The sequence below is a fragment of the Odontesthes bonariensis genome, chromosome 20, assembly GCF_027942865.1.
Source record: "Odontesthes bonariensis isolate fOdoBon6 chromosome 20, fOdoBon6.hap1, whole genome shotgun sequence".
In the NCBI taxonomy this organism is placed as follows: domain Eukaryota; kingdom Metazoa; phylum Chordata; class Actinopteri; order Atheriniformes; family Atherinopsidae; genus Odontesthes; species Odontesthes bonariensis.
Window position 1 is genome coordinate 2,308,544 of NC_134525.1, and position 26,130 is coordinate 2,334,673.

At 42.5% G+C, this 26,130-nt stretch overlaps 2 protein-coding genes across 2 annotated transcripts; one reads left to right on the plus strand and one right to left on the minus strand.

Moving 5' to 3' along the window:
- Nucleotides 1-1,654: 1,654 nt before the first annotated feature.
- On the minus strand, nt 1,655-16,357 carry LOC142370279 (clavesin-1-like). The gene is made up of 8 exons (XM_075452774.1): nt 16,056-16,357; nt 12,500-13,194; nt 11,037-11,207; nt 9,440-9,558; nt 7,858-8,032; nt 7,656-7,766; nt 6,908-7,131; nt 1,655-4,607 (listed from the first exon to the last, which is right to left on the minus strand). The coding sequence occupies exons 2-8, from the start codon at nt 12,596-12,598 to the stop codon at nt 4,529-4,531; spliced, it is 978 nt and encodes a 325-aa protein (XP_075308889.1). The 5' UTR covers nt 12,599-13,194; nt 16,056-16,357; the 3' UTR covers nt 1,655-4,528.
- Nucleotides 16,358-22,200: 5,843 nt separating this feature from the next.
- Nucleotides 22,201-24,027, plus strand: LOC142370448 (tripartite motif-containing protein 16-like). Its single transcript, XM_075453029.1, has one exon. It carries the CDS (start codon nt 22,369-22,371, stop codon nt 24,025-24,027), a length of 1,659 nt encoding a protein of 552 aa, XP_075309144.1. The 5' UTR covers nt 22,201-22,368.
- The last annotated feature ends 2,103 nt before the right edge of the window (nt 24,028-26,130 follow it).

Consider the following 26,130-nt stretch of genomic DNA (forward strand, 5'->3'; position numbering starts at 1 on the left):
TTAATGTTTTATTCTGACAGAGAGAGAGACTTCCGCCAAAGGCTCTACCACCTGACTGTGTTCCACCAATCAGACGCAGCCGTGCAGTCTGGTCACGTGACCGTACTCGATCTCAGCGGTGGGACGGGTTAGCTTTAGCATTAGCAGTCGTAGCAAACAAAGAAAGAAACAGATGAAAAATGTCAGAACCAACGGTGGGAAATGAAGACGCAGACGAGGCCGCATACTGAAAGCATGTTTACCTTACAAAGAGTGAGAAACAGCAGCTACATTATGTGTCTTCTGTGTCAACCAAAACAAACGCACATTTCAGCAGAAACTCAACATCTAACTTGAGGAAACATGTAGCGCTAAGTTTCCTAAACTCGTTTTTCCCCATGGATAGGTGAATGTTTGTTTTTTAGGTTACATATGGGTTACAGATGTTTTAAACATTTCCTAAGTCTCTTTTATTTTTTATTAAACTTCTTGAATTATCCTGGATTATTTTAATTTAAGCTATTTTGTAATTAATTAATTTTATTTTAATTTATTTTATCAGTTGGATGAACTCTAATCTGCCTAAAGATGATTATTTAGTATTTTTGTCTGTCTGATTGAATGCTTGTGTTAACAAATAAATCAGACGTTACTCAACAGTTACTCAGTACTTGAGTAGTTTTTTCACCAAGCACTTTTTTACTCTTACTCAAGTATTTGGATGACTACTTTTTCCTTTTACTTGAGTTATATTATTCTGAAGTAACGGTACTTTTACTTGAGTACAATTTTTGGCTGCTCTACTCACCTCTGCTTATTTTAGGCTCAAACCACCGTTAAAAAGCTTAATTACAGGCTGTTACCAAGCATCCACTGCAGGTGAAGTCATAGAAAAAGCTGTTTTTCAACTAGTTACTGATACAAAACAACCGTTTTAACATCTTCCTGTCAGATTTCCGTCCACGCCACGGCACTGGGTGAAGATAACTTTCGTTAAAGCAATAAAAAACGTCCAGTTAAACATGTCTTTGTGTGACTGGATCTCAGTGCTGCTCCACAGACTTTCTGCTGGTTTGAATCTTAACTAAAAGACAGAAACTACTTGGTGTCTTTAGGTAACCACACAGCTGATTGGACAGAAATGTGGAGTCCCTCAGGGTTCAACTCTGGGGCTTCTTTTACTCAACATTTATGCGCTCCCACTGGCTCAGATTATGCAAAGCGACCACATCACCTGGGGATTAAAATCTGTTAGAAACACTCATTAAGAGCCTCGAACAAATCGGTTGAACAGTTAAAAATCTGAGCTCAGCTTCAGTCTTTCTCATGTTAAAAACCACAAACCGGGCCAAAAATCTGGATGTTTTTATGGAGTCCAGGCAGTTATGAGTCCAGTATCCAGTTCCTGTTGGTTTATAAAGCTTTAGGTTTCATCTCAGATATATTTATATATAACTAAACACTGAGAAGAAAACGTTCCTGTTCACCATTATATTTAATTAACTGATTTAACTGAATTAAACGACTTTGATTAATAACTTTTTACTGTAAATTTAGCTTTTAATCCACCTTGTTGTTGAATTGTGCCACATAAATACATTTACGCTGCCTTATATTAAAGATAAGCCCTTCAGGATGAGCATTTCAGGGTAAAATGAAGCACAACACGAGCAGGTTGGTGTAAATGTTTACTTCTATACATTCATTGAAAGGAAATACATTACATTAGAGTCGGGTGGAGATCAGATCACTGCTCAGAGTAGCCCTGACGAGTCAAACACTGCAAAAGATATGACAAACCTGCCAAGTCACGCTTCTTTTTACAAATAATCCACCTTTTGTATTCAGTGTTTTATCAACCTGCACATTAAACGGAGTCATTTCTGTTGCAGGAAGTGAAGATAACTGAATTCAAATATCTTCCAGTGTGACTTTTTTTTTTGCACCGCAGTAATACTGGTAACATGAATATACAATCTTCAAATAAAAACAATCTTTCCTTCACTACAGGAGAAGTTAAAGGTGAGTTTGGCATCCTGTGGTGGAGGCAGAGTTTCATGCATGTCCTCCTGTTACAGTGTCGGTGTACTCTTGTGTTAACACGCGGTGCTTTTGAATAGAAATTAAACGACGGTGAAATTATTTCTACTACAGTGACGTTTCCTCCTTTCCTTTGCTGGCCGATCCGTGTAAGTCTCTCTGTTTCTGGCAGGTTTCCGTCAGTTCACACATTTCAGGATGTGAAAGTTCTCCAGAAGCCACAAAAAGATGATGCCTTCAAATTTAAATAAAAGGACATAAAAGCTTCACCAAAGAGGATTATCTTCAAACTTATTGTGCTCCTCTTTAGAGTTGCAATATGAAGCAAAAACAAAAGATTTTGATGAATATTTTGGATTTTGTTGTTGTAAACTATCTTTCTGTCAGTGTCTAATTTTTGTTAAAGTCCCCTTCTGCTAAAAATCCGACTTTTCAGTTCATTAACGTGTGTTTTTAAGGTGTTTTTATGTGTTAAAAGCTCATGAACCTCCAGAGCACCACCTACATCCTCAAAAAGGTGAGGTCAAACAGTCTGAATCTTCTACAGTTTCTCACATTTTCAGAAACCAAACTAGACTACATGCGTGTTGATGAAACAAGAAGCTTGCAAGATAAGAAGAGAAGTTACTAAAAGTTTGGTGGAGGATACAGTCAAAGCCGAAGGAGACACAGAAGCTCAGAGCGGGTCGACAATTTAGCCGCGAGCGCTACAAAGAGCTAGCCGGGAGGTTGTTTAGCAGTGAGCTTTGGAGCTAGCCAAACTAGCTCTCAGGCAAATTAGTTGGGATCTCCAACTAGCTGTTAGGTGATGTGTCTGGAGCTTGGGCAAAGACAGTGACCTCCAGGGCCGCAAGCTAGCCAAAAAAGCTAAACTAGCCCTCGGTTGAATGAGTAGGATACCCACGGCTCTGGAGATCAAGTTTTGAATAACTGAAAACTAGCTCCCCTAGCTCCTGAGTTCCAGGCTGAGTGACCTCTTGACTGAACATTTTGCCTGAAGCTAGCCGAACTAGCACTCTGCTGGGAACTTTTGAGCTACCTTAGCTAACAGTCAGATGAGCTAGGGCCTTCCTGGTTGAGCTTAGCACATTTCCAGGAACTTATTAGCTAGCTAAGCTACCGACCAGGCGAGCTGGGACCTTAGTCACACCTGATAATTATCTTGGGAACTCAGTATCACATTTAACCAGAGATTACTGATTTTTTTTATCTGTGATTGCTCTGCAAACAATAACCGCTAACATTAAACTCAGTTAGCCCATGGTAACATTATACTTTCCATTTACATCACTGGATGCATGGTGGAAATTTAAGCTCCTAAACAAAGAGCAGAATTACCTTCAAATAGACAAATGAATGTAGGAGTGACAAAGCTAATTAATTATTAATAATGTAGCTTTTGTTTTAAGTGAATCCTCATTGGAACTCGCTCTGAAATGCCTTTTAATTTTAGTTTTAACTGTAACCGTCTTACTGTCATCTTCATGGCATCATTGAAAAATGGTGTCTTAGTGCCAGTGAAATTTTAGGTTTCATGATGTCCTGTCATGCTTCAACGCCGTCGATCCTCCGGCCTTTTCATTTTTTTTGTTTCTGACTTTTCTCACAGTTCACAGAAACAACTTTGTGTCACATTTGAGATGCGATTGCGGCGTTAAAACCCGGTTTAGTGAGAGATACGAGCACACAGTCGTGCTGCAGGTGACACAAATACAGCTGTGATGGTGCTGTTGTGGACATCTGAACAGATGTTGCTGGCTGGAGAATGGACCGGCTGGTAGGCTTTACATGGCTCAGACACAGGACAGAGTGTGTGTGTGTGAGAGTGTTTATATGTCTTTGTGGGGACTTGGTTGAGACGGAGACCTTGTTAGTGAAGACACTGCTGCACTGCGAGGACATTTGGTTTGGACGGGTCCTTTTCTTGGGACACTTTGGGGCTTGGTTTTAAGTTTAGGTTAGAACAAGGGATCAAAATTGGGAACACATATTACATTTGAAATATGAGTATATTTGAGAGCATCTGTTGTTTATCTTAAAGTAAAATGTTTATCTGTAATTGAAATCTGAAGTCACAATGGGTTTTATCCTGAGTGTCTGAGAATAATTCTACGTTATTTGATTTATAATAAAATATAAAAGGCTAGAGAAGCTCTATTATTGACTGATTTTCTCAATATATAGAGATATAAACACTTGCCAAAGTACTTTTGTCTTGATGACCCACACAGAAAGACTCACAAGTTTAAAACAGCTGCAGCTATACTGTCACAGCTCCTGATAATGTAATAAAATTTAAAGCATTGGTTTCATTTAAGAGTCCCCACAAAGACAGAAGGACAATTGTGTGAGTAAATGTGTGTGTATGAGGAAGTTTAGTCACTAAGAGATCAGGTCAACGGGATAAACGGAGTTCAAATCCACCAGTTGGTGCACAGCTGCTGCTGCCTGTGAGCGTGTTTAAATAAATCTGAGCATGTTTGTGGATGCACTGCATGGGTGTGTGTGTTTAGTCCAGAGCCAGCAATGGCGTGCTTGTGTCTCTGCCCGTCTGTCGAAGAGTTCCTGCTTCCACTGTTGACTGAGACCTGAAAAACAAAATCTCTGATGTTGATGAGTCTCATAGGTGAACACACTGTGGCTACAAAACAAAAGACACAGTTTGCACAACCAAAAAAGGAAAAGGCTACACAACACAACTTAAAAGCCTCATGACAAAACTAACAGGCTACAAATATAAACAAACAAACTAATTAAAAAGGCACACAACAAAGCTAACAGGCTTCACAACAAATTAAAAAGGCTACACTACAAAGCTACCAAGCTTAACAGCAAAGCAAAAAGGCTGCACAATTAAGCAAAAAGGCTACACAACAAAGCTAACTGCCTAAACAACAAAGCTAAAAGGCTTCACAACAAAGCTAACAGGCTTCACAACAAAGCTAACAGGCTTCACAACAAAGCCAAAAGGCTATAAAACGAAGCTAACAGGTTTCACAACAAAGCCAAAAGGCTACACAACGAAGTTAACAGGCTTCACAGCAAAGCAAAAAGGCTACACAACAAAGCTAACAGGGTTCACAACATAACAAAAAGGCTAAACTACAAAGCTAAAAGGCTTCACAACAAAGCTTAAAGGCTTCACAGCAAAGCTAACAGGCTTCACAACAACAAAAAAGGCTACACAACAAAGCTAACAGGCTTCACAACAAATTAAAAAGGCTACACTACAAAGCTACCAAGCTTGACAGCAAAGCAAAAAGGCTGCACAATGAAGCAAAAAGGCTACACAACAATGCTAACTGCCTAAACAACACAGCTAAAAGGCTTCACAACAAAGCTAACAGGCTTCACAACAAAGCCAAAAGGCTATAAAACGAAGCTAACAGGTTTCACAACAAAGCCAAAAGGCTACACAACGAAGTTAACAGGCTTCACAGCAAAGCAAAAAGGCTACACAACAAAGCTAACAGGGTTCACAACATAACAAAAAGGCTAAACAACAAAGCTAAAAGGCTTCACAACAAAGCTTAAAGGCTTCACAGCAAAGCTAACAGGTATCACAACAAAACAAAAAGGCTAAACAACAAAGCTAACAGGCTTCACAACAAAACAAAAATGCTACACAACAAAGCTAACAGGCTTCACAACAAAGCCAAAAGGCTACACAAACTAAGCTAACAGATTTCACAACAAAGCAAAAAGGCTACACAACAAAGCTAACGGGCTACACAACAAAGCTAAAAGGCTACACAACAAAGCTAAAAGGCTACACAGCAAAGCAAAAAGGCTAAACAACAAAGCTAAAAGGTTTCACAACAAAGCTAACAGGCTTCACAGCAAAGCAAAAAGGCTACATAACAAAGCTAACAGGCTTCACAACAAAGCTAAAAGGCTACACAACAAAGCTAACAGGCTACACAACAAAGCTAAAAGGCTTCACAGCAAAGCAAAAAGGCTTCACAACAAAGCTAAAAGGCTTCACAACAAAGCTAACAGGTTTCACAACAAAGCCAAAAGGCTACACAACGAAGTTAACAGGCTTCACAGCAAAGCAAAAAGGCTACACAACGAAGCTAACAGGGTTCACAACATAACAAAAAGGCTAAACAACAAAGCTAAAAGGCTTCACAACAAAGCTTAAAGGCTTCACAGCAAAGCTAACAGGCTTCACAACAACAAAAACGACTACACAACAAAGCTAACAGGCTTCACAACGAAGCTAACAGGGTTCACAACAAAACAAAAAGGCTAAACAACAAAGCTAAAAGGCTAAACAACAAAGCTAACAGGCTTCACAACAAAACAAAAAGGCTACACAACAAAACTAACAGGCTTCACAACAAAGCCAAAAGGCTACACAAACTAAGCTAACAGATTTCACAACAAAGCAAAAAGGCTACACAACAAAGCTAACAGGCTACACAACAAAGCTAAAAGGCTACACAGCAAAGCAAAAAGGCTAAACAACAAAGCTAAAAGGCTTCACAACAAAGCTAACAGGCTTCACAGCAAAGCAAAAAGGCTACATAACAAAGCTAACAGGCTTCACAACAAAGCTAAAAGGCTACACAACAAAGCTCAGGCTACACAACAAAGCTAAAAGGCTTCACAGCAAAGCAAAAAGGCTAAACAACAAAGCTAAAAGGATTCACAACAAAGCTAAAACGCTTCACAACAAAGCTAAAAGGCTACACAACAAAGCTAAAAGGCTTCACAGCAAAGCAAAAAGGCTAAACAACAAAGCTAAAAGGCTTCACAACAAAGCTAAAAGGCTACACAACAAAGCTAATAGGCTACACAATAGTTGATTTAAATTTGCCAGTCAATCTGCTTTGTTTGCTGTTAAGAAATTAATAAATTGAAATGTTCAGTTTTAAACGTCTACCTCTTCATCATGTCCTTGTCTCCTCGTCCTCCACAGTTCTCCCTGACGTGCAGGGCATCGTATGTCAGTGTGTACTCGGTCTCATCGTTGTAGTCGGGTCCCAGCAACGTTCGCGCCCAGATGCCCATATCGTACGGCGGCAGCGTCCCGCCAAACTCTGACGGCAAACACTCGGGGTGAATGAGCTGGTGGAGCGAGTTTAGGTTGTTCCCGTGGAGGAAGATCTGAGGAGGGAGAGGCGACAAAGAGGACGGGAGAAGAACAGAGGGAATATAAAAAGGATAGAAGAGCAGGAAACAAGATCGAAAGAGAAAATAAGGAAACAAGAAGACAACAGGAGTGTAAACAGAAGAGGAAAGGAGTCAAGGGGAGAAAGTGGGATGGGAAAATGGAACAAGAAAAAGAGGAAAAGGATCAAATATGTAGGGAGGAAACAAGGAGACGAGGTGAGAGGTTAGGAGAAGAGGATGAATGGAGAGGAAAAATATTAGAGAAGGAAATAAGAATATCGGGAAAGTGAACAAGGAAAGGAAGTAAAGATAGGATGTCGAGACAAGAAGAAAGGAAATAAGGAGAGAGGAGATGAGGAATCAAAACAAGAGTAAAGAGACTGAACGACATCTGAAAAAGAAAGTATGAAATGTTAAGAAAGAAGAAGAGAGAGACAGAAGGAAGCAGGATGCAGGTTATGAAATGAACCATAATGAGGAAGAACAGGAGGATGATGGGGGCGTAAACAAGCCTTCACCCTTTTCCTGGTCTTGTCTTTGAGGAACGGCTTGATGATGGTGTACATGGCGTGAATGTACCACGGCTGATTCACAAAGTGGATCCCTCCGAACCGAGCCGGGAAACTGTCCTGAGAAAGAAAAGAGGAGGCGAGACGGTGGCGTTCATTCAGAAACTTTCCGGGAAAAGGACGGCGTTCAGCCGGGAGGCGAGACGCTCACCTGAAGACCTTCGATGGCCAGTTTCAGGATGTTGGGCGTGAGCTTGGAGGCCTGTTTGAAGGAGAAGTTGCTCCAGTCGATGATGAGAATGAAGCCGTTGATCTGGAGCTCCGGGTTTTCGATCAGAACCTCCAGAGAAAGAAGAATGGCCCTCAGGATATCTGTGAATGAGTTCCTGTGGGGAGGGGCAGGTATTGATCAGCAGCTGATCGATCTGCGCCGGCCCCCTCGGCCTCTAAGTGTTAACTACACCTCTGCTACTGTCCGTTCCAGTCGAGGAACACAAACCAGTCGTTAGGCTCTTTGTACCTTCGATCAATCAGGAAACAGACGCGTCCAGGACCAGCTTTCACACATCAGGACATTCAAATGTGATTAAAACTCAGTGAATCCACCAACACCCGAACACACTGTCATTATCTACTGAACAGAAACTGAGGCTGTGTTCCAAACCGCATACTACATACTTCCATACTACATTCTGCATACTACATACTACATACTGCATACTGCATACTGCATACTACATACTACATACTACATACTGCATACTGCATACTACATACTATATACTGCATACTGCATACTACATACTACATACTGCATACTACATACTGCATACTACATACTACATACTGCATACTACATACTACATACTGCATACTACATACTGCATACTGCATACTACATACTACATACTGCATACTGCATACTACATACTACATACTGCATACTGCATACTGCATACTACATACTACATACTGCATACTACATACTGCATACTGCATACTACATACTACATACTACATACTGCATACTACATACTGCATACTGCATACTACATACTGCATACTACATACTGCATACTGCATACTACATACTACATACTACATACTGCATACTACATACTTGCATACTGCATACTACATACTGGCCGGCCTGAAGCTGATTTCCCTTAAGCTCTAAACTCTGTAAACTTTAGCAACATTTGAAACATTTTCAGGTGAGAAAGTAGTCGTTTAGATCCCCAACGTGTTGAAAACCTGACAAAATACCGGCTGTTTACAATTTTGTTCCCACGAATTCGGCGCTACTAAAGCTAGCCGCAGTGAGCTAACGCACTTCCGGTTATTTTCACAAAATAAAATACCCGTTGCCTTTTATCATAGGGAAAGCCATTACCATACAATTGGTGCTTTTGTTTTGAAAACAGGAAGTGAACCTACCCTCGTTGTAGCTAGCTTGAAACTGCCGTTTTGACAGGAAATGACGATCTGCGACGTCACGTTACGTTGCATCTTGGGTAGTTTGAGTATGAGTAGTGACCTCATGATGCATACCCAACATTTCTGAGAATCTAGTATGCATCCGGGAACTTCTTGCTTACTCAAACTCGCATACTAACTCAAAAAGTTAGTAGGAGTAGTAGGAGAAGTATGCGGTTTTGAACACAGCCTGAGACTTTTTATAGAATTAAGCTGAATAGGTAGCAGAACAGAATAAGACCTTTATAGATGTTAACTTTGGCCCTGAAACTTACTGTTAACTTCACATAAAGACGGTAAAAACGTGCGTGTTTTACCTGCTCTGGTCCCAGTTGGAGGCGAACAGAATGAGGATTTTTCGGCCATGTTGGTCCGGAGTCTCCAGCACGCCCGGGAAACCGTCCATCAGCGCTCGCTTAATGCCGGGGTCGTCCACCTGGTGTGGTGGCACGAAGCAGACAAACAGAAAGTTGACTTTGACTTAGCCCCGTGGAAACAATAGGAAATGATCCGAGATGTTCTAAAGATCTGAGCCTCATTTAATCCCGAACAGGACTGACACGCAGCAGCTCAAACTTCCAGAGGTCAGATGACACGCTGCTGACCTCCTTTACCTTTTTAAAATGTTTTTTAGTTACAAACTTTGATGATAAAGTAATATTCTGTGTTTTCTCTGATTTAATTTACAGTTTACTATGTGATAAAGGAGCGGTCTGACACAGTAGGTACAGCAGGCGCCCCGTGTACAAGAGGCTATAGTCCTCGCTGCAGCTGGCCCCGGGTTCGAGTCCAGCATCGAACGGCCCTTTGCTGCATGTCGTTCCCCCTCTCTCTGCCCCCTGCTTCCTGTCTCTCTGAACTTTCCTATCCATTAAAGGCACAAAAGCCCCAAAAAATTATTTTGAAAAAAGAAACCATGTGATCATTTTGCATCAGACGAAGTATCTGAGGCAGTTTTTGCTGGATATTTATTGAAAATCTGTCGTTTCAGAGCTGCAGACGCACATCACAGCCGTCCTTAAAGGGATAGTTCGCCTCTTTTGACATGAAGCTGTATGACATCCCATATTGACGCATTGATGAAGGTAGTTAGTTGGCTGGGGTTTAAAAAATAAAGCGTTTTGCTTCTCAAAACAATATGCGTTCAACAGAGTAATACATTTGCATCACAAAATCGTTCTCCAGGAAAAAGTCAGACCTCACAATCTCTTGGCCCTATTTTCTCTCCCTGCGTATCACTGCCTGCTGTGCAGACCGAAGTGCAGACCGAGCAGCAAACACTGTAACAGGCGCGGCTGTCGGCAGCAGGCAGTGATACGAAGGGAGAGAAAATAGGGCCAAGAGATTGTGAGGTCTGACTTTTTCCTGGAGAACCATTTTGTGATGCAAATGTATTACTCTGTTGAACGCATATTGTTCTGAGAAGCAAAACGCATTATTTTTTAAACCCCAGCCAACTAGCCGGACTACCTTCATCAACACCAAAACGAGGCTGGAACTCTGCTCACAGGACGCAGCAGGGGGTAAGAAGATGTTCATAAATGATGTTGCTGATATGGGATGTTATACAGCTTCATGTTAAAAGAGGCGAACTGTCCCTTTAAGGACGTTTCCCACCACCTTTCCTCAACACGTGACCTTTTGCACAAGCTCAAAGAAAAGAGCTTTTTTTGACTGGTGGCCTGGATCCGTGGTGTTAGCGCTTTGCTTTATCCTGTATGTCTGAAGAGCTAAGAAGCCCCTTTCTTTGTAGATTAAGGAGCAGTTATCCGGTCCTTCAATTAAAAGAAACGTGAGTGGAGAAACAGGGTCGAGCCACTGGGGAACTGGAGGAAGTGGCTAAGGGTCTGATGAACCTGGACCTCCGGACAGCGAGCCTACTTTCATGTTTTGGGGTAAAAAAAAAGCACGAACCTTGAAGCTCTGGAACATGTCGAGGTTCTGCTGCCTGAACTGGAAGTACTGGGCCAGCAGCCGGAAGGTCTCCAGCTGGTCGAACTTTCTGGCTCTGAGGAAGCGGAGGATGAAGTCGTCGTCCGTTCGCAGGAAACCGATGTCCGGCCGCGTCACGATCATGTCCCGCACCTATGAAACCAGAGAATAAAAGCTCAAAGGCATCGTTGAAGTTTAGGTCACATTATGAATCATTTAATCAGTTTTTTAACTTTATAACTGCATGTCCTGTTGAGTTATCACATAACTTCAGATAATTTTATTCCTTTTGATGATTTTTGATGATCTTATTCGATTTTGTTGTATTTTATTGCTTTCACTGTTCTTTATTTGTTTTTACTTCTTCTTCTCTTTATTTATTACCTGCTGTAAAGCACTTTGGTGCACCGTAATGATTGTTTGTAAAGGGTATGTGTAAATAAAATACATTTACATTTACATCTAACAGGTGACAGGATACATAACAAAGTAAAACGAACTATTCTAGCACCAAAATGAGTGTTTTAACCATTAAACATGTCTGTTGGACGTTAGCTAACCAATGCTACAGAGCTGGATTGTTCTCTTTTACAACAGAAAGTGAATGTCTTTGGTAAAGAAATGTTAAGAACTACATCAGACATCAAGTTTCTGTGTCTGAACACGATTTGGATAATTTCATAGGTTCAAATATTGTTTCACCACCAATATTTGATATTTAAACGAGAAGTTTTCAATCAGAGAAACTAAAACTTTGTGCAACTTTTAAGCAAATTACCAGAAATTCTGCAGAATAAACAGTGAAATGTGGGATTCTGTCTTCTGCGTTTCAGAGAATATCGATAAGAAGTGGTGATAAGTCCAGATGTTCGGGTGGTAAGGCTGCGTGTCCTTCTTTAGAGATTCAGTTCATTAACATCTTTTTTATTTGGTTCTGCCTCAGGAAGTCACGGGCCAAGAGATTGTGAGGTCTGACTTTTTCCTGGAGAACCATTTTGTGATGCAAATGTATTACTCTTTTGAACGCATATTGTTCTGAGAAGCAAAACGCTTTATTTTTTAAACCCCAGCCAACTAGCCGGACTACCTTCATCAGCACCAAAACGAGGCTGGAACTCTGCTCACAGGACGCAGCAGGGGGTAAGAAGATGTTCAGAAATGATGTTGATGATATGGGATGTTACACAGCTTCATGTCAAAAGAGGCGAACTATCCCTTTAAAAGGGGGCGTTTCAGCGCCATCGTGCCTTAACGGCGAGGAAAAGCTCGAGAAATGATGGCGGCAGGACTGTTCGTGCGGTTTGCAGCAAGATAAAGATGCAGAGTTAGGATCTGAGGGGAGTAAAAAGCTGAACCCTGGCTTCTTTCTAACATATCTGTGGTGATTTCTTCAGCTGTAAACATGAGAAAACTCTGTCTGCCAGGCGTGTGGCGCAGCCGCGTACCTGCTGGATGTCGTGATGCAGAGTATCCGGGTTTTCATTGAGCTCTAAGCGAGCCTTCTCCGTCGTCTCCGAGCTCAGGCCGGAGTGAAGCTGATTCATCCTCGGGTCTCTAAATAACTTTCCTTCCCACTCCTGAAGTCGCAGACTGACGTGGGGTTTGAGCGGCTGCGTCTTTTCTTCTGTAGCACAATCGTAGTCGCTGTCTGTCTGCGTGATGCCTTTTGATTTCTGATTTTATAAAAGTTAATGAGCCCCAAAGTGCCAGTTCTGTGAGCAGCTGACAATCAGGATCTGCAGTACAATCCGCTGCCGAAGCTCCGTCGGCCTTCGGGAGGCTGAAAGTCCCGACTTTCTGACTTTGGATAGAAAAAAAACTTCAGTTTTTGGTGTTGGACGCCTGGTTGAAACGTTTCATAGCCACAAAATCTCAGTCATACTGATTGGAAAAAGCTTCGAGTCTCAAACACGAGCAGGTAAACAAACAGTTCTGTGAACGTTGGAGCCAAATTCACGTCCTTTTAGTCCCGATTTCGCCTGCTGAGCCGCCCTCCTCCTCCTGCTGCCTGGCATGGCTCTCAGGTTTTATCAGGCGTCGAACCTCTGCTTCATCGCGACGGCTGGAGACGAAGATGCGACGATGGGTCAGGGGTTCGGCTTCAGTGAAGGCACCTCGTTCGGATCTGGGGCTCCTCAGCCTGAAAGAGGACGGAGACTGTCTTTAATGGGAAGAGTTCAGACACTGAACACAAAGTAATACAGGCCTGCAGATGTCATATAAAGGACAACTATGAAAGTCTGCTTCTAATAGGATTAAAATGTGTTTAAATTAGTTTAAAGACACCAAAGCAGACGGAGCTGCGAGCTTAAACGCTTTCTTTCTGAATTCAGGACATTAGGGATGTCCACCTCAGATCAGATATAAGCGACAGCAGCGGCAGCGTAGATGTTATGTAAGAAACATTACACCCCCCCCTACTGGTCACCTGTATATCGCAGCTTGTGTATGTGTTGCATTAATTTCTGGGGAAGCGTACAACCGACACACCAAACGATCTCAGGACACTGGAGGTAGCCAGGATGAACACGCTCAGGTGTAGTTAACAGCAGCTGCATTTGGAGCTATAGGCTAAGCCTCGCCCCCCGGATGGTGGAGCTCCTCCCCCTATCTCTAAGGCTGAGCCCCGCCGCCTGTATTATGGTGGAGCTCCTCCCCCTATCGCTAAGGCTAAGCCCCGCCCCTCCGGATGGTGGAGCTCCTCCCCCCGGATGATGGAGCCCCGCCCCCCGGATGGTGGAGCTCCTCCCCCTATCTCTAAGGCTAAGCCCCGCCCCCCGGATGGTGGAGCCCCACCCCCCGGATGGTGGAGCCCCGCCCCCCCCTGAAGAAGTGGATGACTACTCTTTGTGGGCAATGCAGATCCTGACCTTGTAAGATTTGTATGTTTTCTCTATATTTGTGTCTTATTTTGCATTTATTAATAGCACTTGTTTGTACCTTGGTTAACAGGAGGAGCATCCTTGTTTTGTTTTACTTTTACTTGTTGTAGGAGCTATTTGTAAAGTTAGTTTTTGTTTTTTGGTTCTAGTTGTAAATTTAAGTAGCTAAATTTGAGTAACTTTATTTGATTAATTTCAGTGCTTTATTGGATTAGATTTTTTTTGCTAATATTCCTTGTTAGTTATTTGTTTAGAATATTTTTGGTAATTGGGTCACACTGGGCACCTGGAGTCCCAGCATGCACCTGGGTGGGCCAATGGTTTTTTTTTACCAGGGAAAAGGAGAGAGCAGCAGGTTTTCTTTGTTCTTTTGTTTGTTTTGAAATAAATCATCAGAAAACGCAAGAATTCATCTTGGACATTCATCTTCTTTTGCCTGCGTTAAACCACATCCCCCATGATGCATCAGTGGCCTTTTGATTTTGTTTGGTTTAAGTTTAATTTGTTTTTTATGGACAAATGGCCACGACACTCGTCTTTAAACAAATGCAGCGACTTTTTGTATGGAAGCTCGGTGTGCTCTGATTTCACAGCCTGTGATAAAACCCAACTTTGACACGGTAAAATGTGAAGTTTACGTTCTCCAAAGGTTCCCACTGCAGGCGGAGGGAGAACGTTTGGGGAACTAATGTTATAAAACTGGTTTTAACGCCTCCAACTGACCTATTTCCTGCCCTTTCCCCCCTTCTGCTTTCATGTTTCGGCTCCACCCGGTGACCCCCCCCCCCCCCACACACACACACACCCCACCCTAAGCTCGTTCCCATCTGCCCCTCACATTGAACGTGACCCCATGGGCGTCGCACCCGTGGGGGATGGGGGTGTTTCGACACCCCCACTTTTACAGTAGGATGATTTCACCTTTTTGAATTTTCAATGACCAAATAAAGTTTTAACAAATCATAAAATGTGTTTTAAAGACCCTGTACCCTCTTTAGAATAATTCCATCCAGATTTGAGCAGTGTAACTATTGTAGTTTCCATACAGGACCCAGTTTAGGGTGATGAGAATACAAAAAAAAGCAGTAAAATGGCCATATTCTGCATTTTCACAAATCCCAAACAAGGTTTTAAAGAATCTAAAGCCTCTTTAGAATAATTCCATCCAGATTTGAGCAGTGTTATCATTGTAGTTTCCATACAGGACCTAGTTTAGGGTGATCAAAATGCAAAACAATTGCATTGAAATGGCCCTGTTCTGCATTTTCACAAATCAGAAAAAGGTTTCACAAATCCCAAACAAGGTTTTATTGAATCTATAGCCTCTTTAGAATAATTATATCCAGATTTGAGCAGTGTAACTATTGTAGTTTCCACACAGGACCTAGTTTAGGGCGATCAAAATGCAAAAAAATTGCATTGAAATGGCCCTGTTCTGCATTTTTACAGATCAGAAAAAGGTTTCACAAATCCCAAACAAGGTTTTAATTAATCTACAGCCTCTTTAGAATAATTCTATCCAGATTTGAGCAGTGTTATCATTGTAGTTTCCATACAGGATCTAGTTTAGGGCGATCAAAATGCAAAAAAATTGCATTGAAATGGTCCTGTTCTGCATTTTTACAGATCAGAAAAAGGTTTCACAAATCCCAAACAAGGTTTTAATTAATCTACAGCCTCTTTAGAATAATTCTATCCAGATTTGAGCAGTATAACTATTGTAGTTTCCATACAGGATCTAGTTTAGGGCGCTCAAAATGCAAAATATGCAGTGAAATGGCCCTTTATGCCCACCCATTTAATTCGCGAATCGGATGCCAACTTCAGCATCGGGTCTATGGGCTTGATGTGGCGCTCATGTGCCCCCCCCCCCCCCCCCCCCCCCCCCTTGGAACACCCCCACATTTAAAATCACTGTGACCCCATCTGTGAGTGATGGAAAATGACTGAATTGCACGTTCAGATCAGCTGTTTGGGGATCAAAGTCACCTCGTGACGGCGTGTCCTCCACAAGGAGGGGGACATGTAACAGGATGCTGTTACAGGCAGCATCTTTTGGGGGGAGTCTTCCCGCATAATTAATGAATAATTAATAGTCATTTGTGACAGAAGGACTCACAGTGCAGCGACCTGCTCGGTGGCTGAATCCCGGCCGTCCTGCGCGGCCCGACGGCCCTCCGGCGGCGGTGCTGATGCTGGAGGAGGAGGAGGCGGCCGCCGGCATCCCGCGGACAAAAGCAGACCTCTGCCGGATGAGAGTGAAAAGAAGGAGCAGAAAAAGGGGGATAAATAGATTTAAAATAGATGTTCCTGAAGGCTTTCAGAGCGGGAGGCGCGTCCTTGTGAGTCCGTGTGGGCACGAAGAGGAGGAGGTGTGATTTCACTTTGTGCTCCGAGAGAAGACGTCAAGATGCTTCCACACCATCAAGCCTGCAAGAGCAGACACACTTCCGGTTCTGTTTCAAAATAAAATCCACACCGACTGCGTTGCAGTTGAAGAGAAATGGCTCAGATGTGTGTGACATAAATAATAATTATGCTGTTAAACTTAGATTCATCTTTACCAGGTGCAACAGATAAAGAATCCAACAATAAAGCAGAGAATTAAACTCCCGATCATCCCTGTAACCTTTAAAGTATCCTGATCAGCAGTTCTGCAGCTTCCTGAAGCTCTTTCAGAGTTTCTCTTTGGACATTTTCTGCTTCTTCCCTCATCTTCAGTCCAGTTTTTCTTTGTTAAGCCACTTAGCTCTGAGCTATGAACCATTCAGGCAGGAAAAAGGTTTGCTGAAATTATTGATTTAATTCAGAAACCAGTTAAATTATTGGATTATTTATTTTATTTATCTGGACTGAAAACGCATCTCTTTTCCCTGGCCTTCCATAGCTGAAATGGAGTTCACCTTGGCTTGCTACTTTTATTGTTATTGTTACTGTTATTGTTATTTTATTGCTCATTTTATCTCAAATTTTATTTTTATCTGTGATGAAAGTCATTCTTATTGATTTTATTGATGACTCTCTCGTGATGCAGTTGCTGTTGTGAAGCACTTTGGTCAGCTGAGGTTGTTTTAAATGTGCTATAGAAATAAATTTTGAATTGAATTGAATTGAATTATTTCCTCATCATGAACGACCATCAAACAGTTTGATTCTGTAAAAATCATAGAGGCTGGAACTCTGCTCACAGGACACAGCAGGTGGTAAGAAAATGTTCATAAATGATGTTGTTAGTATGGGATGTCATACAGCTTCATGTCAAAAGAGGCAAACTGTCCCTTTAATGTTGGTGGAGGATGGTGTTACCTGCAATGGACAGTTTTTCATTGCTTAAAGTGAAATGAAATGGAAATTTGAAAATAAAAAGAATACATTCTGATCAATTTCAAAGTTTTTGTCTTTTGTGTAATGTGTATAGACAAAATATATACAATAATAATTAATGATACTGCTTGGTGTTTGACATTTGGATAGCTTTATTAGCTTTATTAGCTTTATTAGCTTTAGTAGCTTTAGTAGCTTTATTAGCTTTATTAGCTTTATTAGCTTGTGCTGTTGTGACTGTTTTTTTTTTTTTGTATGTTTTGAAGGCTACCAGAACCTGGTTGATTTTGAAGAGTCCTGTGTTTTGGTTTTGGGTAATTTTGACAAAAACTACCTTTGAAGCCTCTTGGTTTGTTTTTTTGTTTGGGCTCAGTTTTGGTTTTGTTTGGAGTTTTGAATTACCTCTTTTTAAGATGTAATTATTTGTTTTGGAGTTTTATTTAGGGTACTGTTTTGGGACCCTCTCTCTCTTTTGACCTGTGGACAATCTGTGTATTAACCAGTTTAGAAATGTTCTTTTAGATTATATTAGCATGGAAACAATGTCTGCCTCCTCAAAACATCAACTGGCTGAATTTCCTTCTCTCTGGTCCCCGCTGATTAGCTTTAGCACATAGTGGGGGTGGCGTGTTGCTGTCCCGCTGCTCTGGGCGGTCGGTTGTGTGCTGAATACGCTGTGGGCGTATTGGGGGGGATTGGGGGGGATTGTGGCCCTATACACTGATATTTAAGCATGGTTATTATGTGGGACCATCTATGTGTATTGCATGTTCATGCACACACACACACACACACACACACACTCACACACACATATTAGCCCAGTAGCATGCTCGCTAATCAGTTGTTGTGCTGTCCTGTGGTTTAAGGTAATTTGTATCCACAGCTGTATTATATGAGATTGCTGCTGCTTGTGCTTTTTTGTTTTGTTTTGTGTGTTTGTTCTTTGTTTGTGTGTTTGTTCTCTACTTGTCTGTTTGTGTGTTTGTTCTCTGCTTATTTGTTTGTTTGTTTGTTTGTGTGTTTGCTCTCTGCTTGTTTATTTGTTTGTTTGTGTGTTTGTTCTCTGCTTGTCTGCCTACAGGTGCTCCTGGTGCCTCTCAGGTTGGATTCCCCACAAAAGCCGTGGATTGTCTTCAGTTTTGTTTTTACAGGTGTAGCAGCTGGTTGTCTGATTTTTCATTGTTTTTTATGTTTGTCTCTTCATGTTTCTGTTCCTTTTTTCCCTTCTTCGCTCTCCCTCTCTCTCTGTCCCCCGGTCCGGTTCAGCACTATCACATCATGTTAAGTATTGTAACAAAAATAAATAAATAAAAATGAGCAGTTGATGGGCATTAAGGGGAGCTTTACATTCATAAAGCTTCCCTTGGCAAAGCAAATGTGTTTGTTATTAACGGTGTTCAGATTACAATTCTGCTGCAATAATGCTGGACAGGACAAGGGGTTAAAAAAAAGAAAAGAAAATTTCATCAGTTCATTCTCTGATATCAGATCCACACGAGACAATAAGCTGGACTTTGAGCTGTTTTTATGTGTTTATGATGAATAAAACCACCCAGTTTTTATTACTTACTGGATATTATCTCAAGTTTCTCCTCCTCCTGGAAAGATTAGAGCCTGATGTCACATGTTATGCAGGAGGGCTCGATGTTCACCAGGTCCGGGGCCCGCAGCGTATTCGGGGAGCCACTTGGCAACCCGAAGGCACCCACCCGCCCCACCCCAGACGGCCCCTACAATTAAAGAAAAGAACAAAACAAACAAAAACAAATAAACAAACTAACCACGCAGTCATCAGAGCTAACAAAGCTAAATTATGTTCAACTCTTAAAGAGGAGGAGGAGTTGTCCTGCTGGTTCGGGGTCTGTGGTGGCTGGGGGGCTGCTGGCCCCCGGATGTGCCCACTGCGCCCCACCCCAGAGGAGTTGGGGGATGGATGCATGTGCTGTGCGAGTGTGTGGATTTATTTATTTTTGTATTTTTGTATTTTTCTTTATTATTATCTTTTTCTTTTTTTTGATGATTTATGGGGTGACTGGGTCTGGGTCCTGCTGTCCTCTGGCCTGCTTGTGCTGTTCCTGATGGGGGGGGGGGACATTGCTTCTCCCCGCTGCTCGCGGCCTCACCCACCTGTGGGCACGTCTTGACTCCCGGGGCGCTTGCCCAGGGGCACTGGGGCAGCCGCTGGCCCACTGCGGTTGGCTGTCTGGGGCGCCTGGCCCTCTCGGGTGTTGGGCGGGGCCCCTGCCGGAGGGTTTTGGTGGCGTTCGGGCTCGCGGGGGCCGGTTCCTGCGCGCAGCCCATGTCTGGGTGGCGGGGGCCTGGCAGGGGCTGGTAGGCTGCCGCTTCTGGTCGCCGGGGGGGCTCTGCCCGATGCTTGTGGGGGCTCTGTCCGGGGGCTTCCTCTGCTGTCTTCTGGGGGGATGCGTGGTTGTCCCGATGGTGGGCTTCCCGGGTTCTTTGCTCCTTGGGGGCTGTTGGTGGCCTGGGTCTGGGGGCCCTCTCGGCCTGCTTCTGATTGCTGGAGGGGGGGGAGTGTGACACTGATATTTAAGCATGGTTATTATGTGGGACCATCTATGTGTATTGCATGTTCATGCACTCACACTCACACTCACACTCACACTCACACACACACACACACACATTCATTAGCCCAGTAGCATGCTCACTAAGCAGTTGTTGTGCTGTCCTGTGGTTTAAGGTCACCTGTGTATCATATGAGATTGCTGCTGCTTGTGTTTTTGTTTTTTTGTTTGTTCTCTGCTTGTTTGTTTGTGTGCTTGTTCTCTGCTTGTTTGTTTGTTTGTTTGTTTGTTTGTTCTCTGCTTGTCTGCTTACAGGTGCTCCTGGTGCTTCTAAGGTTGGATTCCCCACAAAAGCCGTGGATCATCTTCAGTTTTGTTTTTACAGGTGTAGCAGCTGGTTGTCTGATTTTTCATTGTTTACTATGTTTGTCTCTTCATATTTCTGTTCCTTTTTTTTAGTAGAGCAGATTAGTGACATAATCGTTCACTTTGGTATAAAAGTGTGAAATTTGGCACAGATACTCTCTAAGGGTCACTTTTTGGAAAAAAAGCGCTGGCCACGCAAAAATTCAACATGGCGGACATTTTTCAAGATGGCTGCCATTGCTACTAAATGGTTACTGTAAAAAACATTTACTTTGGTATAAAAACATGAAATTTGGCTGAAATACTGTCTGAGGGCCACTTTTTTGGAAAAAGGCCCTGGCCACCCAAAAATTCAATATGGCGGCCATTTTTCAAGATGGCCGCCATATTGAATTAAGTCAATACCCTACTGTTTTCACAGATGGCGACTTGGAGATCCTTGAAAGGTTTGTCGTCTTGATGTATGATAGATCAAGCACAGCTGTAAGTGTCGATGAGGCCAGACTTGATATGTTTGCCCGAAAGCAGAGGCCATATGAAGCCATTCCTCCTACAAGAGCATCTCTGCTTCAACACAGTAAACGTGCTGCATATCAAGCAGGTTGCATATGGGGTCAAGCAACCAACTGTCAGCCAGAAGCAGAGAGTCCTGCTGACTGGGGATGGAAAAAACTTGGTGAACAATGGGAAGTCTTCTGGACTGCAAATGCACCAATTGCACAAAGTTGTGAACAACTAGCCAAGTGTGGCTGCAAAACAGAGTGCCGGGGAAGATGCACATGTTTTAAATTGGGTTTTAGTTGCACAGAACTTTGCAGCTGCAAATGTGAATAGAGAATATGTGATTCTGAACCATGATTTATTGTGTATATATATACTGTATATAGTTTAAAAATGGCATTAGCAATGGCAGCCATCTTGAAAAACGGCTGCCATATTGGATTTTTGGGTGGCCAGGGCCTTTTTCCAAAACAGTGGGCCTCAGACAGTATTTCAGCCACATTTCATTTTCCTATACAAACTTAATGGCTTTTACTCTAACCATTTAGTAGCAATGGCGGCCATCTTGAAAAATCACGCCATATTGAATTTTTGGGTGGCCAGGGCCTTTTTCCCTAAACAGTGGCCCTCAGACAGTATTTCAGCCAAATTTCATGCTTTTATACCAAAGTGAACGATTCTCCTGAAAAAGGCCTTTAATCTGCTCTACTATTTTCCCTTCTTCGCTCTCCCTCTCTCTCTGTCCCCCGGTCCGGTTCAGCACTATCACATCATGTTAAGTATTGTCACTAGGGCTGGGACTTTAGCGCGTTAATTTCGATTAATTAACTACACACATATTAGCGCATTAAAAAAAGATAACGCATTTTAATCGCACAATATAATTTTTAATTTAAATTTTTTTTTTTTTAAATTTATGTATTTTTTTATTTATTTTTTTAAATACAGACGGATGGAACCGTCGACAAGAGCGTGGTTGTGTGCAGATTATGCCACAAGGAATTTGCGTATCACCGCAGCGTATCAAGCCTCAAATATCACCTCAACGCTAAACATGTAGCAGCTAGCGTGGAAGCTAACGGGGGCCCAACGCAGCTTAACATCCAAGATTCTATATACTGTGTTTTCATGCATGCTACATTCAGATTTCAAATAGGGATGTGTTCTGTGTTTGTTGAAATATTGTTGAAAATGTTAATTTTCTAAAGGATAAAGTACATTCGCTTAATTAATTTCAAAGCCTGTAGTTAACAAGATTAAAAATTTTAATCAAGTCACAGCCCTAATTGTAACAAAAATAAATAAATAAAAATGAGGAGTTGATGGGCATCAAGGGGAGCTTTACATTCATAAAGCTTCCCTTGGCATAGCAAATGTGTTTGGCGTAAACGGTATTCAGATTACAATTCTTTTGCCATAATGCTGGACAGGACAAGGGGTTAAAAAAAAAAAAAGAAAAGTTCATCAGTTCATTCTCTGATATCAGATCCAAACGACACAATAAGCTGGACTTTGAGCTGTTTTTATGTGTTTATGATGAATAAAACCACCCAGTTTTTATTACTTACTGGATATTATCTCAAGTTTCTCCTCCTCCTGGAAAGATTAGAGCCTGATGACACACGTTAAAGTCCAAAGTGTTCAGAGCACCAGCTGTAAGGAGTCCTTTACAGCAGGAACACAGACGGCTCAGTCGCTGATCTGAGAGGAGAAATGGCTCAGAAAGGAGTTCAGCTGGACCGAGAAAGCTTCTCCTGTTCGATCTGCCTGGATCTGCTGAAGGATCCGGTGACTATTCCCTGTGGACACAGCTACTGCATGAGCTGTGTTAAAGGCCACTGGGATGCAGAGGATCAGAAGGGGATCCACAGCTGCCCTCAGTGCAGGAAAACCTTCACACCGAGGCCTGTCCTGGAGAAAAACACCCTGTTAGCAGCTTTAGTGGAGCAGCTGAAGAAGACTGGACTCCAAGCTGCTCCTGCTGATCACTGCTATGCTGGAGCTGAAGATGTGGCCTGTGATGTCTGCTCTGGGAGGAAGCTGAAAGCCACCAAGTCCTGTTTATCCTGTCCGGCCTCTTACTGTGAGGAACACCTTCAGCCTCATTATGATTCAGCTCCACTCAGGAAACACAAGCTGGTGGAGCCCTCCAAGAAGCTCCAGGAGAACATCTGCTCTGTTCACGATGAGGTGATGAAGATTTTCTGCCATACCGATCAGAAGTGCATCTGTTATCTCTGCTCTGTGGAGGAACATAAAGGCCACGACACAGTGTCAGCTGCAGCAGAAAGGACTGAGAGGCAGAGAGAGCTGGAGGGGAGTCGGCAGCAGATCCAGCAGAGAATCCAGGACGCAGAGAAAGATGTGAAGCTGCTTCAGCAGCAGCTGGAGGCCATCCATCAGTCTGCTGATAAAACAGAGGAGCACAGCCAGAAGATCTTCACTGAGCTGATCCGTCTCCTCCAGAAAAGAAGCTCTGATGTGAAGCAGCAGATCAGATCCCAGCAGGAAGCCAAAGGGAGGCGAGTCAAAGAGCTTCAGGAGAAGCTGGAGCAGGAGATCACTGAGCTGAAGAGGAAAGATGCTGAGCTGAAGCAGCTCTCACACACAGAGGATCACAGCCAGTTTCTGCACAGCTGCCCCTCAGTGGCAGCACTCAGGGGGGCTACACACTCATCCAGCATCGAGATCCGTCCTCTGAGGCACTTTGAGGATGTGACAGCAGCTGTGTCAGAGCTCAGAGATAAACTACAGGACATCCTGAGAGAGGAATGGGCTGACATCTCACTGAGAGTCGCTGTAGTGGATGTTTTACTGCCACAACCAGAACCAACGAGCAGAGCTGGATTCTTAAGATATTCATGTGAAATCACACTGGATCCAAACACAGCACACAGAGATCTGTTACTGTCAGAGGGGAACAGAAAAGTGACAAGAATGCTTCAACCTCAGTCTTATTCTGATCATCGAGACAGATTCACTGGCTGTTGGCAGGTCCTGTGCAGAGAGAGTCTGACTGAACGTTGTTACTGGGAGATGGAGATGAGAGGATATGTTGGTGTAGCAGTCGCATACAAGAACATCAGCAGAGCAGGAGGTGAGAATGAATGTCGATTTGGATCTAATGACAAATCTTGGGCATTATCTTGGTACTCAAACAGTTATTCATTTTGGTACAACAAGAAGGAAACCTCCATCTCTGTTCCTTGGTCCTCCAGAGTGGGAGTGTACCTGGATCACAGAGCAGGTATTCTGTCCTTCTACAGCGTCTCTGGAACCATGACTCTCCTCCACAGAGTCCAGACCACATTCACTCAGCCGCTCTGTGCTGGGATCTGGCTTTATAATGGAGCCTCAGCAGAGTTTGTGTAAAGTGAAATAATTGTATTTAGTCAGCTGGTTGCTGACAGCTTGTTGCTGACAGCTTGTTGCTGACAGCTGGTTGCTGACAGCTGGTTGCTGACAGCTTGTTGCTGACAGCTTGTTGCTGACAGCTGGTTGCTGACAGCTTGTTGCTGACAGCTGGTTGCTGACAGCTGGTTGCTGACAGCTGGTTGCTGACAGCTGGTTGCTGACAGCTGGTTGCTGACAGCTGGTTGCTGACAGCTGGTTGCTGACAGCTGGTTGCTGTGATGTCTCTGCTGCTCTGCTGTTTATTTGCTGCTGTTTCCTGTGTCTGTGCAGCCATGGAGGATATCACTGCTGATGAGGAGTTTGATTCACAGAAATATTTCTCCACATGAAAATCTAAACTTCTCTGAGCTCTAAACATCAGTCGGATCCTGGTGTTGGTGTGTAATCTGGATTATTTTCTGAATTTATCTGGAGTGTTGCTTGTTTTTAAATTGATTTAAATAATTTTATTTGTTTCTCTTTATATTCTTCTATGTATTTTTAATGCTTCTTCCACTCACTGCTGCAATGCTTTTATTTTATGTAAAGCACTTTGAATTGTTTTGAACATGAAATGTGCTACAAATAAATTTGATTTAATTTGATTTGTTTCTGTGGAATCTGATGGAGAAAATGTCAAACTGATATGAGGGTCTAACTGAGGCAGTTTTCCTGTAACAGCACAAAGTCCAGAGTTCATGTTCGGAGCAGGAAATATTTGTCCTTTTGACTTCCTTCAATAAAACAGCTTCATCACAGAGAAATGAGTCCAGTTTTCTTTCCTGTGTCTCTCAGAAAGATTTAGCTACAGATGATCAGTTATTATTCTGTGAGCTCTGTTGTTCTGACATTTCTGTCATGGTTTAACCAAGATTTCTTCTTTTTTAACCCCTTGTCCTGTCCAGCATTATTGCAGCAGAATTGTAATCTGAATACCGTTAATAACAAACACATTTGCTATGCCAAGGGAAGCTTTATGAATGTAAAGCTCCCCTTGATGCCCATCAACTCCTCATTTTTATTTATTTATTTTTGTTACAATACTTAACATGATGTGATAGTGCTGAACCGGACCGGGGGACAGAGAGAGAGGGAGAGCGAAGAAGGAAAAAAAAGGAACAGAAACATGATGAGACAAACATAAAAAACAATGAAAAATGAGACAACCAGCTGCTACACCTGTAAAAACAAAACTGAAGACAATCCACAACCTTTGTGGGGAATCCAGCCTGAGAGGCACCAGGAGCACCTGTAGGCAGACAAGCAGAGAACAAACACACAAACAAAAAAGCAGAGAACAAACACACAAACAAACAAACAAACAAACAGAGAACAAACACACAAACAAACAAACAAACAAATAAGCAGAGAACAAACACACAAACAGACAAACAAACAAGCAGAGAACAAACACACAAACAAACAAACAAATAAATAAGCAGAGAACAAACACACAAACAAACAAACAAACAAGCAGAGAACAAACACACAAACAAACAAACAAACAAATAAGCAGAGAACAAACACACAAACAGACAAACAAACAAGCAGAGAACAAACACACAAACAAACAAACAAATAAATAAGCAGAGAACAAACACACAAACAAACAAACAAACAAGCAGAGAACAAACACACAAACAAACAAACAAATAAATAAGCAGAGAACAAACACACAAACAAACAAACAAGCAGAGAACAAACACACAAACAAACAAACAAACAAATAAGTAGAGAACAAACACACAAACAAACAAACAAGCACAAGCAGCAGCAATCTCATATAATATGGCTGTGGATACAGATGACCTCAAACCACAGGACAACACAACAACTGATTAGTGATCATGCTACTGGGCTAATGAATGTGTGCGTTTGCCTGTGTGTGTGTGTGTGTGTGTGTGTGTGTGTGTGTGTTCTTGCACTTACTGTTGAGTGAGGACTAAATCAAGTTTTTAACCAACATAGTGAGGACATTTTTACATAGTGAGGACATTTTGGCCGGTCCTCACTTTGCTTCCCTCTAGATGACCTCCTCAGGTTATATAGATGCTATCCTCTAATTTTCTCAGTAGGACCTCA

Coding starts and splice junctions, on each gene's coding strand:
- LOC142370279 (XM_075452774.1), bottom strand. CDS start 12,598: ATGAATCAGCTTCACTCCGGCCTGAGCTCGGAGACGACGGAGAAGGCT. Junction 8,033..9,439: donor TCCAACTGGGACCAGAGCAG/GTAAAACACGCA, acceptor CCCTCCCCACAG/GAACTCATTCACAGATATCC. Junction 4,608..6,907: donor GACAAGGACATGATGAAGAG/GTAGACGTTTAA, acceptor TTTGTTTTTCAG/GTCTCAGTCAACAGTGGAAG.
- LOC142370448 (XM_075453029.1), top strand. CDS start 22,369: ATGGCTCAGAAAGGAGTTCAGCTGGACCGAGAAAGCTTCTCCTGTTCG.